The sequence below is a fragment of the Mesoplodon densirostris genome, chromosome 10 (genome assembly GCF_025265405.1).
Source record: "Mesoplodon densirostris isolate mMesDen1 chromosome 10, mMesDen1 primary haplotype, whole genome shotgun sequence".
Lineage (NCBI taxonomy): Eukaryota > Metazoa > Chordata > Mammalia > Artiodactyla > Ziphiidae > Mesoplodon > Mesoplodon densirostris.
The window spans coordinates 17084552-17102765 of NC_082670.1; the positions used below are offsets into that span (position 1 = coordinate 17084552).

The following is an 18214-nucleotide window of genomic DNA, read 5'->3' on the forward strand; positions in this document are numbered from 1 at the left end:
AAGCCACAGGAAATAAATTGTTATTTCTAATATTGAAGTAAATTGTTATTTCTAATATTATCACCAAGTAAATTTGGCTTCAACTCAGGCATATAAAAATAGTACTACGTTTTACAAGTACATATGCCTTGGTTCCATTCTTGCAGATTCTGATTCAGTAAGTTTGGAAAGGGGGCCAGGTATCTGTACGTAAAAAGAAAAAGAAAAAAAAAAGTCAAACCCAAAACACAAACTCAGAGATGCAGTGAATATTTATGAGTGGAAGTGGTGAAACTGTGTGTGTGTGTCTGTACTTGTGTGTTTGTGCTTTACATACAAATACATATCTACTTGATTATGTTACTTTAAAAAGAGTATTTTTATTGCTTCTTTGACCTTATAGTATGTTAGGAATATGTCCTACATGGCAGAATTGTATTTTAAAAGGAAGAATTATATGTATATATTTATCAACCTAAATACACACATAATATATATGTAAATGTATATATGATTTACACACCCACTATATAAATAAAGTCCCCTACCATGGTAGCAGCTAAATAGTTGCCATCAGAGTCCCTATTTCTTTTTCAGCTTGGACATTCATAAGTTAATTCAGATCAGCAGCACAGAGTAACTTTGTATGTGTTCTCCAGTTCTAATGGCCAATCAGGTAGTTTTGCTTCACTAGCAAATATTATTTGGTGGCTATAGCTACCTCCACTGCTGTCGTTGAAAGGTATAGAGATAATAGCTTAGTCTTAATTGTTTGTACTGCTGTCATTGTTTTATAAAACTAAAAATAACAATGTAGGCGGAATAAAAGAAAATTTTTGGAAAAGTATGTACTCTGTGGTTGTCAGAATTTCCTCATCTTTCACCATGCTATTTTGGTAAACACATTCAGAAAACAGTTGTTGCTGTTATGGGGGTGGGACTTTGTCCCCCAGGGAGTAAACCACTAGCTATAAATAGAACACATTGAAAATCCAACTGTGATTATTATTGTTGCTTATTAATTATATTCTATGTTTGTATCAGTTGGCATGTTACTCGATTTAGGCTAATGTTCAGTTAAAGCCATTTTTCTGCTATTTTTGCCTGTACCTCTTCAATTCTAAAGATTATCGTAGACCAAAGAAGACATAAAGATGGCCAAAAAGCACATGAAAAGATGCTCAACATCACTAATTATCGGAGAAATGGAAATCAAAGCTACAATGAGGTATCACCTCACACCAGGCAGAATGGCCACCATCAAAAAGTCTACAAGCAATAAATGCTGGAGAGGGTGTGGAGAAAAGATAACCCTCCTGCACTGTTGGAAATCCACTTCCAGAAATATAAAATGGTCAAGCACACAGTGAATCACGTACATACAAGTATAACCTATTAAGCTCAATTCAGAACTACTTGAAACTGTGTGTGTCAGATATCATCCATTTAAAGTTACTTTTCCCGTGAGAATATCAAGCTTTTATTTTATGTGACTTATAGGTTATAATGTTATTATGTAAACATTCAAGGAATGGAGTGCTAAATTACTCCTATTAATAATAATAGTAGCTGCTAACATTGTTGAAGTGCATTCATTGTTGAATACTACATTTAGTAACGCTGAAGACTTAAAGGGAAATCAGATATTTTATTTTATATCAGATTTTAATATTTTATATATTTTAAAATATAAATATATCTTTTAGTATAATAAAAATATTAAAATTTAAAACATTTTAAAATATAAAAATATATAAACACAATAGGGTAGTTTAACTTTCTAAAAAAATGTCTTTACTTGGCAAAATAGAAAGTTTGCACCCTATTTGGTTGCCAGTTTTAAGTGTGTGCATTTTAAATTTATTGCTTTGTGACATCTTAAGGTCTGGGAACTATTGATGGAAAATGTATGGACAGTTATATTGAAAATGGATAAATGAAATCATTGGTTTTTTGATGGATACTTTGGCCCTTTGATTTCTCTTGTTGGATGGTCTATTTGGTTTGGTGTACACATTGTACTGTGTTTATATCCTGTGTAGGGTCCCTGGCCTTACAGTTTTAGTCTCCAAGCTTTAGTTTCCTGTTCCCAACTGCCTGACCTTGAAGACAGGAGTGCAGATCCTTTTGCCTACCAAGATCCATTGTATCTCCCCATCCCTCTCCATTCCTGGCTTCCCTTTCCCTGCTTCATTGTATCTTCTGGATTTGTTTCTAAGCAGATAGAATTAATAATTGCCAGCCCATTTTCTGTTAAGCACTGCTCCTGACTGTAACAAAGTATTGGCTTGACATCTGGTCTGGTTCATTATGAAATCACCCATAACTGAATATTTGTTGATATTCTAATAGTATACAAGTTACTGTGTTAGATACTACATCAGATAGTAAGACGAGTAAGATACATGCCTATTTTTTTAAGTAAACTGTAATCTTCTGTGCATTAAGCCCACAAATAATCATGTATTCTTTTTAAAAAATTTTGGTAAAACACAAGTAACATAAAAGTTGCCATCGGGGGCTTCCCTGGTGGCGCAGTGGTTGAGAGTCCGCCTGCCGATGCAGGGGACATGGGTTCGTGCCCCGGTCCGGGAGGATCCCACATGCTGCGGAGCGGCTGGGCCCGTGAGCCATGGCCGCTGAGCCTGCGCGTCCGGAGCCTGTGCTCTGCAACGGGAGAGGCCACAACAGTGAGAGGCCGGCGTACTGCAAAAAAAAAAAAAAAAAAAAGTTGCCATCGTAACCATTTTGCCATCTTAACCATTTTTAAGTGTACAGTTCAGTGGTATTAAATACATTCACATTGCTGTGCAGCCATCACCAGCATCCATCCCCATAAGTCTTTTTGTCTTGTAAAACTGAAACTCCATACCCATTAAATAATAACTCCCCATTTTCCCCCTCTCCCCAGGCCCTGGCAACCACCATTTTACTTTCTGTCTCTATGAATTTGACTACTCCAAGTACTTTCGTATTAAGTGGAATCAAGTCTTTTTGTGACTTGCTTATTTCACTTAGCATAAAGTCCTCAAAGTTCATTCATTTTGTAGTGTATTGCAGAATGTTCTTCCTTTTAAAGGCTCAATAATATTCCATTGATTTTGCTTATCCATTCTTCCATCGATGGACACTTGGGTTGATTCCATATTTTACTGATTGTAAATAACACTGCTGTTGCCATGAATATGATTGTACAAATATTTCTTCAAGACCCTGCTTTCAGTTCTTTTGTGTATATATCTAGAAGTGGAGCTGCTGGATCATATATGGTAATTCTACTTTTAATTTTCTGAGGAAACATCATACTGTTTTCCACAGTGGCTGTACCATTTTACATTCCCACCAGCAGCGCACAAGGATTCTGGTTTCTCCACATTTTCTCCAACACTTGTTCTTTTGTTTTTTTGATAATAGCAATCCTAATTGGTGTGAGGTGGTATCTCATTAGAGTTTTGACTCTTACTTCCCTACCGATTTAGTGATGTTGAGTATCTTTTCATGTGCTTATTAGGCATTCATAGATCTTCTTTGGAGAAATGTCTACTCAAGTCCTTTGCCCATTTTTGAATTGGGTTGTTTGGTTTTTTGATATTGTTGTTGTTGAGTTTTGGGAGTTCTCTATTTATTCTGGGTATTATCCTTTATCAGGTATATAGTTGGCAAATATTATCTCCAATTCTTTGGGTTGCCTTTTTACTCTGTTGATAATGATGCAAAAAATTAAAAACTTTTCTTGAAGTCCTTTGTCTGTTTTCTTAAGTTGTCTGTGCCTTTGATGTCATGTCCAAGAAATCATTGCCAAGTCCAGTGTTGTGAAGCTTTTGTCCTTTGTTTTTTTCTAAGAGGTTTATTATTTTAGGTCTTACATGTAGGTCCTTGATCCATTTTGAGTTAATTTTTGTATACGGTGTTAGGTAAAGGTCCAACTTTATTCTTTTGCATGTGGATATCTAGTTTTCCCAGCATCATTTGTTGAAAAGACTGTCCTCATCTCATTGAATGGTCTTTACACTCTTGTCAAAAATCATCTGACCATATACAAGAGGGTTTATTTGGGGGCTCTCTGTTTTATTCCAGTAGTTTATATGGCTGTGTTTATGTCAATACCGCACTGTTTTAATGTAGCTTTATAGAAAGTTTTCGAAATCAGGAACTGTGAGTCCTTCAGTTTTTTTTTTTTCAAGATTGTTTTGGCTGCTTGGGGTACCTTGAGATTTCATATGAATTCTGGGATAGGTTTTTCTATTGCTGCAAAAAATGTCATTGGAATTTTGAAAGAGATTGCACTGAATCTTTAGATCACTATGGGTAATATTGACATTTTAATGATATTAAGTCTTTTAATCCATGAATATGGGGTGTATTCCCCTTTATTTATGTCTTCTTCAATTTCTTTCAGCAATGTTTTGTAGTTTGCATTGCATAAGTCTTACAACGCTTTGGTTAAGTTAATTGGTAGGTATTTTATTCTTTTTGATGCTTTTGTAAATAGCACCATCCGCAAACAGATTCTACTTGGATGCCCCTTCTTTCTTTTACTTGCCTAATTGATCAAGCTAGAACTTCCAGTATTATGTTGAAGTGGTGAAAGTAGGCATCCTTGCCTTGTTCCTCATCTTAGAGGAAAAGCTTTCAGTTGTTTATCACTGCAAATGAGGTTCTTTGTGGGTTTTTCACATATAGCTTTTATTATGTTGAGGGAGTTCCTATTTCTAGTTTGTTGATTGTTTTTATAATGAAAAGATGTTGAATTTTGTCAAATGCTTTTTTTCTACGTCACTTCAGATGATCATGTTCTCTTTTTTTTCCTCCTTCATTCTGTTGATATGGCATTTACATTGATCCATTCACACTGTTGAACCATCCTTGCATTCCAGGAATAAATCCCACTTGGTCATGGGGTGTAATTCTTTTAATGTGCTGCTGAATTCTGTTTGCTAGCTTCTTTTTTGTTGAGGATTTTTGCATTGATATTCATAAGGGATATTGGTCCGTGGTTTTGTTTTCTTTCAGTGTCTTTGTATGGCTTGAGTATCAAGGTAATTTTGCCCTCAGAGAATGAGTTAGAAAATGTTCCCTTCTATTCAGTTTTTGGAAAAGTTTGAGAGGGATTGGTATTAGTTCTTCTCTAAATGTTTGATAGAATTCACCAGTGAAGTAATCAGGTTCAGAGCTTTTATTTGTTGGGAGATTTTGGATTACTGATTCAAGCTCTGTACTAGTTACAGATATATTCAGATTTTCTATTTCTTCATGGTTTAGTCTGGGTAGTTTTTTATTTTTCCAGGAATTTGTTCTTCTCAACTAGGTAATACAGTTTGTTGGTGTACAATTGTTCATGTCACTCCCTTATAATCCTTTTTATTTCTTTAGAATGAGTAGTAATGTCCGACTTTCATTTCTGGTTATACTAGAGTCTCCTCTTTTTGTTCTTAGTCCATCTAGCTAAAGGTTTGTCAATTTTTTTGATCTTTTTGAAGAATCAACTTTCAGTTTTGTTGATTTTCTCTTTTGTTTTTCTATTCTCTATTTTATCTTTTCTCAAATCTTTATTTCCTTCATTCTGCTAGCTTTGATTTTAGTTTATTCTTCTTTTTCTGTATACTTACATTGTAAAGTTGGGTATTGATATGAGATCTTTCTTTTTTAATTTAAGTGTTTATAGCTAGCTATGAAATTTCCCCATAGAACTCCTTTATCTGCCTCCCACAGTTTAGGTGTGTGGTGTTTGTTTTTGTTCATCTCTAAGTATTTTCTAATTTCTTTTGTGATTTCTTTTCTGATTCATAGGTTATTTAAAAGTGTGTTGCTTAATTTCCACAATTTTGTGAATTTTCCCTCTTTTTTTTGTTACTTATTTCTGACTTCATTCTCTTGTGGTCAGAGAAGAAACTTTGTATGATATCTATCTTTTAATATATTTGGGGGACTTCCCTGGTAGTCCAGTGGTTAAGACTTTGCCTTCCAATACAGGGGGTGCATGTTTGATCCCTGGTTGGGGAGCTAAGATCCCACATGCCTTGTGGCCAAAAAACCAAAAAACATAACACAGAAGCAATATTGTAACATACTGAATAAAGACTTTAAAAAATGGTCCACATCAAAAAAAAAATCTTAAAAAAAATAAAGTATTTGGAGTCTTAATTTGTGGTCTAACATATGGTCTGTCCTGGAAAATGTCCTATGTTTATTTCATTGTTGTTGGGCAATTTACCATTCAAATCTTCCCTTGGAAGTTGCTAGCCTTCAGCTGACTCCAGAGTTCCAAAATAGTTACACCAGCCAGATTCTGCCAGTGCAATTGTTGTCTAGGTGGGGAGACAGATTCCTGGAGCTTCCCACTGTACCATCGTCCCATAATCCTTCCCAACAATCACGTATTCTTACCTAGAGTAGGTTATTGTATCTTAAGAGAAGTAGAGTACAATCAGTGATAAAAAAATTTCAAATAAGATTGATTGTATCTTTCACTTGGCCAACTTTGGGCAAGTTTTTTTTTTTTTTTTTTTTTCCTTTTTTTGTGGTACGCGGGCCTCTCACTGTTGTGGCCTCTCCCGTTGCGGAGTACAGGCTCCGGACGTGCAGGCCCAGCGGCCATGGCTCACGGGCCTAGCCGCTCTGCGGCACGCGGGATCCTCCTGGACTGGGGCACAAACCCGTGTCCCCTGCATCGGCAGGCGGACTCTCAACCACTGCGCCACCAGGGAAGCCCTGGGCAAGTTTTTAAATCCCTTTCGGCCCCACTTTCCTGTATGGAAATTAAGGATAATGATACTTACACCAAGATCGTTGTGAGGATAAATGAAACAATATAAATGTATGGCTGAGTGTCTGGCAAGCATTCAGCAACCATCTTTTACTCTTTTTAGCACCTCCCATACCCCAAATGATTTTAAAGCTTGTGATGATTTTTATAGAGATTGATGCGTGATGATGATAAGGATATCTCTTTCAGGTAAAGGGAATGAGAAATAGGGTACAGAGTTTAAATATGTTGGCACAAGTTTTTGAAACAAAGGATGTAGCACAGCAGCTAATGGGGGTAGGATAAGGAAAAAATACAGCTGCAATTGTTTTTGAATTTTGTACAAATAGAAGGGTTAGCAGCTGGGTTCCCAGACGTACCTCTGACCCCCCTCTCCCCGCCTCCCCCCAGATGAAAAGGAACTCCACAAAGGGCACAATTACGGTTAAAGACAGAGGTGGTAATTATTAGAATGAATTTTTGGAGTAGGAGATTGAGATTGGAGATCGAGGCAGTAACTCAGGTGGAGAGATTTGTTACATTGGAGGAGTCCTGACCGCAGGAAGCTTAAAGAATTTAGGATATATTCTGCTAGTTTTTCAGGTGTGTTACTTTTCCATTGCTTGTTCAGGATTTTGATCTTGGCAAATAGGAATTATCATTTGAAGATCCAATCAGATTTTGCTAAGAGTATCTCTTGTATTTATTTAAAAGATCAAAAAGTTTGTAATTTTCCTGGAAATACTTTAAAATACTTTAAAAACCATGATGAGGGCAATAGGCTATATTTAACAATCAAGTCTGGCACAGCCTACAGTGTGTGAACCTTCTATTTCTTGAGTTTTTGGTTTTCTTTGCTTCATGAGGCTTCCATATGGAAGGCCACAATATGATTTTTCCAAGGTTTTGCTCTATGAAGGGCTTATTTTGTAAAGTATGACCCTTTGAGAAAGATAATGCTCTGTCAATGGATGAAAAATAAATAAGGATTAAATTATGTGAGTGGTACAGAATGTTAGTTTGAAGTGTTAATGTTATTGTTAAAACAATAGTTTCTGCATATTTAAAATTATCTTTGACCCTAAGCAGAGAGAAGCAGAATCCTGAGTCACATAAGCTTTTTTTCGCCTTAAAAAAAAGTGATATTAGTGGGGGTGAAATTTTAAAAGTATAACTCTGATTTTTAAATTATTCCCAAACTTCTGATATCTAAAGATGCTCTTTAGAAGAAAAAGCCTAATGTATTAAAACTTTTAATTTTTCTCTGCTTTATGTGGTTTTGGTAGCAAATTGGCATGTTGTGCATTTGAACCTTCTGAAATATTTTAATTTTTAATTTTAATCGTGAACATTTATTGTTATTTCACATATTTAGTTTCTGTAGTTTAAAAATATTCTACCACAGATGCTTTTTAAGACTTGAGTTATCCTGCTAAATTAAATGCCCAGTCTGTCTCTGCTTTTGAGGTCTTTAGTTATTTCTTGGCCTGTGGCCATATAACAACCTGTACAAAGTTGAGTAGGCAGAGCGTGTGCTACCTTTATCCTTCTATCACAACAGGCTGTGTCTGTTCAGGATTTTGCCTCTTCCTTGCAGTTCAACGGCCATCTCTTTTTGGTTTTGACTTTCAACAGTCAACCCTCAAAGATCTTTTGTTTTGTGACGGTTAAGGAAACTGGCTCCGTGTTCTTACTCTTAGACAATTATTTAATTGTTTACAGATAACTGAAACTACTAAACGTTTCTATGATGAATCCTTTTCTTTTGTTGGAGGCTTGTCATGTTGAAACGATTGGTCATCATAATTCCTGGTGTTTGAGAAGATTGTTTTTAAACCAAATAGCATCAAAAAGCTCATTCTTTCTTTTCTGATTTTGTATTGGGTATTTTTCCTGTGTATTATAACAAATGTCTCTCCTTTTTAAATGTAAGACATAGCAGATTTAATGCTTGATTAGTGCTGTTATAACATGCTCATAGAAATACTCTCTATAGAAATTTTCACTTTATTGAAATAATATGAAGTATTACTTTGGTAATTGCAGATAAGGATGAACCCATCTTATACAATAAAGAGTTTAGAACTTCAAAAGTATATCACATCAACAACTCTAATTAACCCCAAGGGAGCAATTAATGAAGGATATTTTGAATTCTTAATGTACTATTTATACTTACTGGCTTATTTTGATTATTATAAATGTTTCCAAATATCACCTTGTTTTATTTAAATGTTTTAGTACATTTTCATGAGTGATTTTCCATGGGGGGTAATACATTTCCACCTTTATTAAGTGAGTCAGTAGGAAAACATGATTTGGTTTCCATAGTTGATTTAAGTCAACCTGTCAGCAACACATCTGTTCCATAAAGTTAGGTACCCCTGGAACATGATAGTGCATAATTAATTCCTTACAGAATTGTTTAGAACAGTTGCATTAAAGTTACTGATCACTTACTAGGTGCCGGCAGTATTCTAAGTGTTTTATGTGTGTTAATTGATTTATGTTATAAATATTTAAAATACATGTTTCCCTTCTCTTTTCCTTCCCCTTCTCTAGGCTAGTGTCTCTTAAGAAAGTTATTTTTAAGAAATAGCCCAAGTTAGAAATAGTATTAGCTTTTGTCGAGACTTTTATCAAGTCCACTTAATTTATGGAGCTCTCCACTGGGAATAAGTAGTATCGAGGGTAGAGAGAGCAGATTCCTCAGAAGGGTGCTGATTCAACTTGAGTGAATGGCAGTCATGAGGGGGGATCCCAAGTGAATGAATAAGGGGTCTTTTGCATCGAGCCCATCATGAAGCCACTGAGGAGGAGGACAGAGAGAGGAATCAGCTTGGAGGACCTGAGCAGTAGAATTTGAAAACCATGGCAAGACAAACAAGGTGACATATTTTGCCACAGAATAGCAGTTGGATGAAAAATAGAACTTGTAAACAACAATGGTGAAATAACTAGTTTGGGCCAGTGGATGGACAAGAAGCCTAGCCTTAGATTTCCAAAGAATAAAGGAGAGCAACAGGTTTTAAACAAACAGTTCCATACACGGGATGATGAGTACCAACCATATCTTTGAATATATGTGTTGTATTACTTTATATCTCATGTCAGATGATTGCCTGTCTTACTAGTATTTCTTATCTGCATTTGTCTATAGCTAGGATGTTTGATACATATTTATTCTGGGGAGGCAGCTTGGTATGGAAACAGGAGGGAATTTTAAATTTGGCAGGCTTATATTTGAATTTTAGCTGTTACATGTCTCAAACAAGCTACTTATCTGATTTCCCCCCCACGGTTTTACTGATGTAATTGCCATTATAACATTGTGTAAGTCTAAGATGCACAACACAATTATTTGGTATATGTATATATTGTGAAATGTTTACAACAGTTTTAGTTAACATCCCTCGTTTTACATAATTACAGATTTTTTCTTGTAATGAGAACTTTTAAGTTCTATTTTCTTAACGCTGTTGAGATATACGATACAGAATTGATAACTACAGTCACCATGCTGTACATTACACCCCCAGAATTTATTTATTTTATAGCTAGAAGTTTATAACTTTAGACCACCTTCACCCTTTTCCCCCACCTCCCACAAATCCCACCTTCTGGTGATCAACAATATTTTCTTAGTTTCTATGAAGTTGGGTTTTTTTCTGTTTTTGTTTGTTTATTTTAGATTCCACATATAAGTGAGATCAAACCGTATTTTTCTTTCTCTGACTCACTTATTTCACTTAGCATAATGCCCTCAAGATCCATCCATGTTGTTGCTAATGGCAGGTTTTCCTTCTTTTTAATAGCTGAATAACATCCCATTGTTTAAACGTATCACATTTTCTTCATCCATTCATTTGTTGAAGAACAGTTGGGTTGTTTCCATGTTTGGCTATTGTAGATAATGCTGCAATGAAAATGAGGTTGCAGATACCTCTTCGAGGTAGTGATTTCATCTCCTTTGGAGATAAACCAGAAATGGAATTGCTGGATCATATAATGGTTCTATTTTTAATTTTCTGAGGAACCTCTATACTGTTTTTCATGGTGGCAGTACCAATTTACATTCCCACCAATAGTGCACAAGGGTTCCTATTTGTCTACATCCTTGCCAGCTGTCGTTAACTCTTATCTTTTTGATAATAGCCTTTCTATCAAGTGTGAGGTGATACTGTGGTATTGATTTGCATTTCCTTGATGATGAGTGATGTTGAGTATTTTTCTTGTACCTGTTGGCCATTTGAATATTTTCTTTGGAGAAATGTCCATCCATATTATTTGGATGTCTTAAAATTGGATTATTATTATTTATTATTGAGGAGTATGAGTTTTTAAAAATATATTTTGGATATTAACCCCTTACCAGATATTATGAATCCCTTATTGTAGAGTAATAAAAATATATTATTATGAATTTATTATGAATCAGATATATGGTTAGAAAATATTTTCTCCCATTCTGTTGGTTGCCTTTTCATTTTGTTGATTGTTTCCTTTGCTGTGCAGAAGCTTTTTAGTTTGATGCAGTCCAACTTGCTTGTTTTTTGATTCTGTTACTTGTGCTTTAGGTGTCATATCCAAAAAAATCATTGCCAAGAACAATGTCAAGGAGCTGTTTCCCTGTGTTTTCTTCTAGGAGTTTTATGGTTTCTGGACTTACATTTGTCTTTAATCCATTTTGAATTAATTGTTGTCAATTGTATAAGTTAGTGATAGTTTCATTCTTTTGCATATGAATATCCAATTTTCCCAGCACTATTTGTTGAATAGACTGTCTTTTCTCCATTGAGTATTCTTGGCTCCTTTGTCAAATGTTAGTTGACTGTATATGCATGAGTTTATTCCTGGGCTCTCAATTCTTTTATGTTGGTCTATTTGCCTGTTTTTACACCAGCACCTACTGTTTTGATTACTATAGCTCTGTAATATAGTTTGAAATCAGGAACTGTGATGCCCCCAGCTTTGGTGATTTTTCTTTTTTTCTTTCATCAATGTCTTAAACTTCTTATTGTACAGCTCTTTCACCTTCTTGGTTGCATTAATTCCTGGGTATTTTATTGTTTTTGCCGTTGTAAATGGGATCATGATTTAGTCTTGGTGGGTTGTATGTTTCTAGTTTATTTATTTACTCTAGGTTGTTCAGTTAGTTGGTGTGTAGTTGTTCATAGTATACAGTATCTTATGCTCCTTTGTTTTTCTGTGGAATGAGCTGCATTATCTGACTTTTTGGTAGCAGATTCTTCATCTGTAAGATGGAGATAGTAACATCAACTCTAGAAGAGTTAAATGAGATAATGTATGTAAAACATCTAGCAAAATGCCTGGTGCTTAATCAGGGCTAAACAAAAGTGAGTTACTCTCCCAAGGAGAAGCCAAAAAAAACCAGTTTTCTTTTTGCCCTTGTTATGGAACAAGGCTAAACAAAATGAGTTACTCTCCCAAGGAGAAGCCAAAAAAAAAAAAAAAAAAAACAGTTTTCTTTTTGCCCTTGTTATGGAACAGATGGAAATTGAAAAGAGAAGACATATAACAATTGGGAGACTAGAACCTCTATTCATAAGAGTGAGGCCACAATTTGTGTGTGTGTGTGTGTGTGTGTGTGTGTGTGTGTAAAATGGCTCAGGAAGAAAGGAATGTTAGCTGTTTAAGAACATGTGGTCAGTTAAAAATCAAAATGTGTGTGTTGTTTTACTTAAGAGCTCCATGCAAAAATAATTAGAAATTAAGCATTACATTGTTGCCTCCTGAGTTCAATGATTTATATGTATTTTAAAGTCATATATTAACAAAATTACACATTGGCCAGTTATAATTATTAAAAGTTCAATTTTCCTCTGTTTGAAATTTTAAAGCATTTGTATAATGATAGTCTTTTAAAACCTTGCTATTTATTATAGCAGTTGAATCATTGAAGAATGTTATTCTTTGTTTTGTTCAATGTTGTTGAGCCTTATCTTTCTGGCATAGGAATATTTTATGTGTAATTGTTTCTCTTTAATTTTATAATAAGAAAATTTATTTAAACTATATTTTTAAATTATAAGAGTAGAACAAACATTTTAGTTTTTTTAAAAAATTAATTAATTAATTTCTGGCTGCATTGGGTCTTCATTGCTGCACGTGGGCTTTCTCTAGTTGCGGTGAGCAGGAGCTACTCTTTGTTGTGGTGCGCAGGCTTCTCATTGCGGTGGCTTCTCTTGTTGCAGAGCACAGGCTCTAGGCGTGTGGGCTTCAGTAGTTGTGGCACACGGGCTCAGTAGTTGTGGCTCGTGGGCTCTAGAGCACAGGCTCAGTAGTTCTGGTGCATGGGCTTAGTTGCTCTGCAGCATGTGGGATCTTCCCAGACCAGGGCTCAAACCTGTGTCCCCTGCATTGGCAGGTGGATTCTTAACCACTGTGCCACCAGGGAAGTCCAACATTTTAGTTTTTAAAAAACAATTCTGTATCATGTCTTGAAGTATTTTGTGAATTAATCCTATTTTTTTGATTTTTTAAAATTAATGATGTCATTATTATTCTTTACTTTGACTAATATAATCCCAAAGAGTATTCATTGGACATGTTTTAATATTTTTTTCTGATTTCAAAGAGTTAAAAATATTATCTGAAGATTTCTTAGGGTGTACTTTCTTATGAGAATTCTGTACTGCCTATTTACTCTTTTTTAAAATTTTATTTATTTATTTGGCTACATTGGGTCTTTGTTGCTGTGCGTGGGCTTTCTCTAGTTGCAGCAAGCGGGGGCTACTCTTCATTGCAGAGCACAGGCTCTAGGTGCACGGGCTTCAGTAGTTGCAGAACGTGGGCTCAGTAGTTGCAGCGTGCGGGCTCTAGGGTGTGCGGTCTTCAGTATTTATGGTGTGCGTGCTCAGTAGTTGTGGCTTGTGGGCTCCAGAGCGCAGGCTCAGTAGTTCTGGCACATGGGCTTAGTTGCTCCGTGGCATGTGGGATCTTTCCGGACCAGGGACCAAACCCATGTCCCCTGCGTTGGCAGGAGGATTCTTAACCACTGTGCCACCAGGGAAGTCCCTGCCTGTTTATTCTTAAATCATTAGTTAAAAGTTAAATGAAAAACTTTTTTATTTATGAATAATGCGGTAGATATAAGTGATACTAAAATTTTAGTTTTATGATAGCCAAATAAATGTCATTCATTTTAAAAAGTGTGAATCTTTAATTTCTTTTGATTTTGATTAACCATTGTAAGCATTTATCCTTTTTGTTTCCACATTAATGTGTGCATTTGAAGATAATATGGGATTTGTACAGTCTTTCTTGAATACTTGAAACTTAACAGAATTGCAAATTGCAGATTTCTGTGCCTGGTGGAAATAAAATAAATATGAAGCATGGTAGATATTCATTTTTTATATCTCTTACATAACCTGGCAGATGATACTAAAACAGCACTTTGGTGTATGTTTTGGATATTTTTTCCCATGTTAAGTGTGCACTGTCTTTAAAAATTTAACTTTATTTATTGCTGTCATTTGAACAGGTGTCTCAATGCTTGTACCTACTGCAAAACTAAGCACGCCAGAGGAAATTTGGCCAGTTATCCAGTTGATGAGTTAGTAGATAGAGCCAAACAGTCTTTTCAAGGTAAGAGTTTCTAGAATTCTGTGTGATTATAGTCTTTTTAATAAATTATAATAGTCTTCTAAGTAACACTTCACTTTAGATACATGCTTCTTTAGCTTTCTGAAGAGTTTACAAATATTTCAGCTTATCTAATAGAAGATGTTACCAGATTCAGGTTATAATATTGACATAACTCCCCTTTCACCACTCTTCTGTTTTCTTATGACTCTAAGGTAAGTGACGTATTTTGAAATTTATCACCTATCTTTATATTCCATGGAAGAGACAAAAAAATAAAAATGAAAGCCATGACCTTCTGTTGTGTGTTAATAAGACTTCTGTGGACTGAGTGAAATACTCAAGATTTCTCCCTCTTTCTTTGGTAATTTTTGGACCATTCAGAAAATAGAGCTAATAAGGGTTGCCAGGAGTTTTAGAAAGAGAAGGTAGGTTTTACTATGAGCCAGTAGAGATAACCCTCCTTATCCACAGGATTGCTGTGGGGCAGTAAATATTGGTACTGGTAGAGAGTCCTAATGAGAACAATTTTTGTGTGGGTGGCCAGCTACTTTTGAATCATCACTTGCTGGAAAATGTGATTGCCTAGGTATCTCTCAGCATATAGTAAGACTTATCTGTAACATGAGTCTCAGTTGTGCTGAGTCACAGTTGTGTTGACACATAACCATAAATTGCCCCTTTTGTCTTGGCTTATAATATGTGTATATAACATTGATGTGTTTTTATAACCAACATGAGATAATCTATTGTCTCATAATCCTGTGGGTTAATAGTTATTGGTAATATACTTTTCCTTTTAGCAAGTAACTTGGAGTGCTACTTTCAGTACTTCACATCCTGAATCTCAAAATGTATGAGTTCCAAACAAACTTATTCAGTCTAAACCTTTTATCAACATGAATTTGAAATGCTCTTTATAGCAGAGAGAAAAACACCCTTGATTAATCTAACACATCTCAACAATTTTTTTTGTACCTTCATATTCTTAGCACAGTTCCCTCCTCTGTTCACATTCAGCTTGTATTGAAAGAAATAAAGGAAACTCACTGACACTTGCAGTTGTTCACTTTCAGAGCCAAGTAGTTGTCTAATCTAAGGAAAAGTCTGGGTGGTTGTCTTTTCTGCAACATGGCTACTTTAAGGATTTTTCAGAAAGGGCATGAATTTGCACAGAAACCTACTTTATTTGAAAAATGATCCCTTTGCTGGCATTCTTACTTAGTGTTTGTTTTTCCATATATCTGTTGGATAATGGAGATATTAAAACTATATGATCTATCCACCTAACTCTGCAAATTGGAAGGTATTCAAATTACAAATACAAGTGACTTTGCTTGTTAAGGTGAGTGATTCAAAGAATATATCAGAGATTAGCAGTGACTTAGTGGCTATTTATAGAGAAAGTATTAGAAGAGGTTTATTTAATATTACTTTCATCATCATCAGTAGATATGTATGTGCTTGGTTATTCCCAACCAAGGAATGTTTGCAATGTAAAGTTTTTCTTTTTCTTTCTTTTTTTTTTTTTTTTTTTTTTGCGGTACATGGGCCTCCCACTGCTGTGGCCTCTCCCGTTGCGGAGCACAGGCTCCAGACACGCAGGCCCAGCGACCACGGCCCATGGGCCCAGCCGCTCTGCGGCACGCGAGATCCCCCCGGACCGGAGCACGAACCTGCATCCCCTGCATCAGCAGGCGGACCCCCAACCACTGCGCCACCAGGGAAGCCCTCTTTTTTTTTTAATTTAATTTTATTTATTTTTTATACAGCAGGTTCTTATTAGTTATCTATTTTAGTTATCTATTTTATACATATTAGTGTGTATATGTCAATCCCAATCTCCCAATTCATCCCACCTCCCCCCAGCCACTTTCCCCCCTTGATGTCCATATGTTTGTTCTCTACATCTGTGTCTCTATTTCTGCCCTGCAAACCGGTTCATCTGTACCATTTTTCTAGATTCCACATATCTGCGTTAATATATGATATTTGTTTTTCTCTTTCTAACTTATTTCACTCTGTATGACAGTCTCTAGGTCCACCCACGTCTCTACAAATGACCCAGTTTCATTCCTTTTTATGGCTGAGTAATATTCCCTTGTATATATGTACTGCCACATCTTCTTTATCCATTCGTCTGTCGATGGGCATTTAGCTTGCTTCCATGGCCTGGCTATTGTAAATAGTGCTGTAATGAACATTGGGGTGCATGTGTCTTTTTGAATTATGGTTTTCTCTGGGTGTATGCCCAGTAGTAGGTGTAAAATTTTTCTATTGTCTTGTTATCTGAATATTAGGGTTGAAATGGAAGGCTAGTTTTCGGACTGGCAGGCTCATTTTATTGCTATGTGGAACTGTTACTAAAATATTGAGGTCATAACTTTCTAGGTAAGCCAGTGTGTTTAGGCAATTTTAAGTCCTAAGATGCTCTTTGCCGTAGGAGAGTTGAATTCAAAACAGTGCTCTGCTGCTTACCAGCCACATGATCTGACCAAGGTACTTGACCTATATACAAGCCATGGTTTTCTCATTACTGTGACATTAAGTGTTGCTTGTTGTTTGAATTTGAGATAACTTACATGAAGTAATTGGTTGTGTCCTTATTATGAAGAAGTCATGTTACTTAAACTGAAGGAATTTAAAATAAATCCAACAAGAGAACTCTAATTTTTTTTTTTTTTTTTTTTTTTTTTTGTGGTACGCGGGCCTCTCACTGCCGTGGCCTCTCCCGTTGCGGAGCACAGGCTCCGGACGCGCAGGCTCAGCGGCTATGGCTCACGGGCCTAGCCGCTCCACGGCATGTGGGATCTTCCCGGACCGAGGCACGAACCCGTGTCCCCTGCATCGGTAGGCAGACTCTCAACCACTGCGCCACCAGGGAAGCCCGAGAAGTCTAATTTTGAGTGAGAAAATTGGAACATCTAATATTGGAACACTTAATGATTAGAATCAAAAGACAAATCTTCTTTTGCTTCTAAAATATGTCTTATGAAAAATGTCTCTATAGATAGAAACTAGTATGACAATTACCTTTTATTTTCTTAATTTGAGAATTGCAAATTCATACTAAGGATGGTCTTATATTTTCACAATAGGAAATAGCAGTCTATAAGCTCACATTTTAAAGACATTGAGTTAGCAGCATTGTCTTTTTTTCTGCAGAAGACATTGGGATCATAATGGTCTTATAGGATTCCTACGTTTGAGTTTTAAAATTACTAAGAAGGAACTTCCTTGGCGGTCTAGTGGTTAAGACTCTGTGCTTCCACTGCAGAAGGTGCAGGTTTGATTCCTGATCGGGGAACTAAGGTCCCTCATGCTGCGTGGCACGGCCAAAATTTTTTTTAAATAAATAAATAAAATTACGAAGAATAATTATGAAGTTAAATGTAATAGAAGAAATAACCTGTTTTTCTCATTTCTGTGACTTCTGCGTAATTCGTTCTTTTGTAATTCAGATATTAGGAACGTTTGGGGGGGTCAGAGCCCCTTAAATTCTACATTATACCATTATTAAATTGTCCTATAATCAATTCTTTGAAAATTTACTCTAAGATGAAAAGTCTAAATATGCTGTCAGTAAATTTTAGTGCTATGTTTAAAGCCGTCCTGTCAGTGCAAGTTAAATTTTCCAACTGAAAATTGCATTTCCTTTCTTTCTTTTTCCTTGAAGTTTTAAATGACTATGTGTCACAAATACAAAGTGATTTTAAAAAAACCTCTACACCAGTTGTAGAATAGGGATTACAATCCCGGTTGCCAGTCACGTGACAGACTATTACAATAAGATCACAATTTCTTTCTGAGTAGCATATTTATGAAACATTTTATATTCATAAACATTTATTTCTTAGAAGTGTGATGAGTGAAGAGACTAGG

General features: G+C 35.7%; 1 protein-coding gene across 5 annotated transcripts in view; it reads left to right on the forward strand.

The window, feature by feature from the left end:
- Nucleotides 1-18214, forward strand: part of CDKAL1 (CDK5 regulatory subunit associated protein 1 like 1) — a 657744-nt gene that overhangs the window by 268144 nt on the left and 371386 nt on the right. For all 5 annotated transcript variants that reach the window (XM_060109792.1, XM_060109791.1, XM_060109795.1 and 2 more), the window contains one exon: nucleotides 14232-14335. In XM_060109792.1, coding sequence (XP_059965775.1) covers nucleotides 14232-14335 — 104 coding nt within the window. The remainder of the gene's footprint in view (nucleotides 1-14231; nucleotides 14336-18214) is intronic.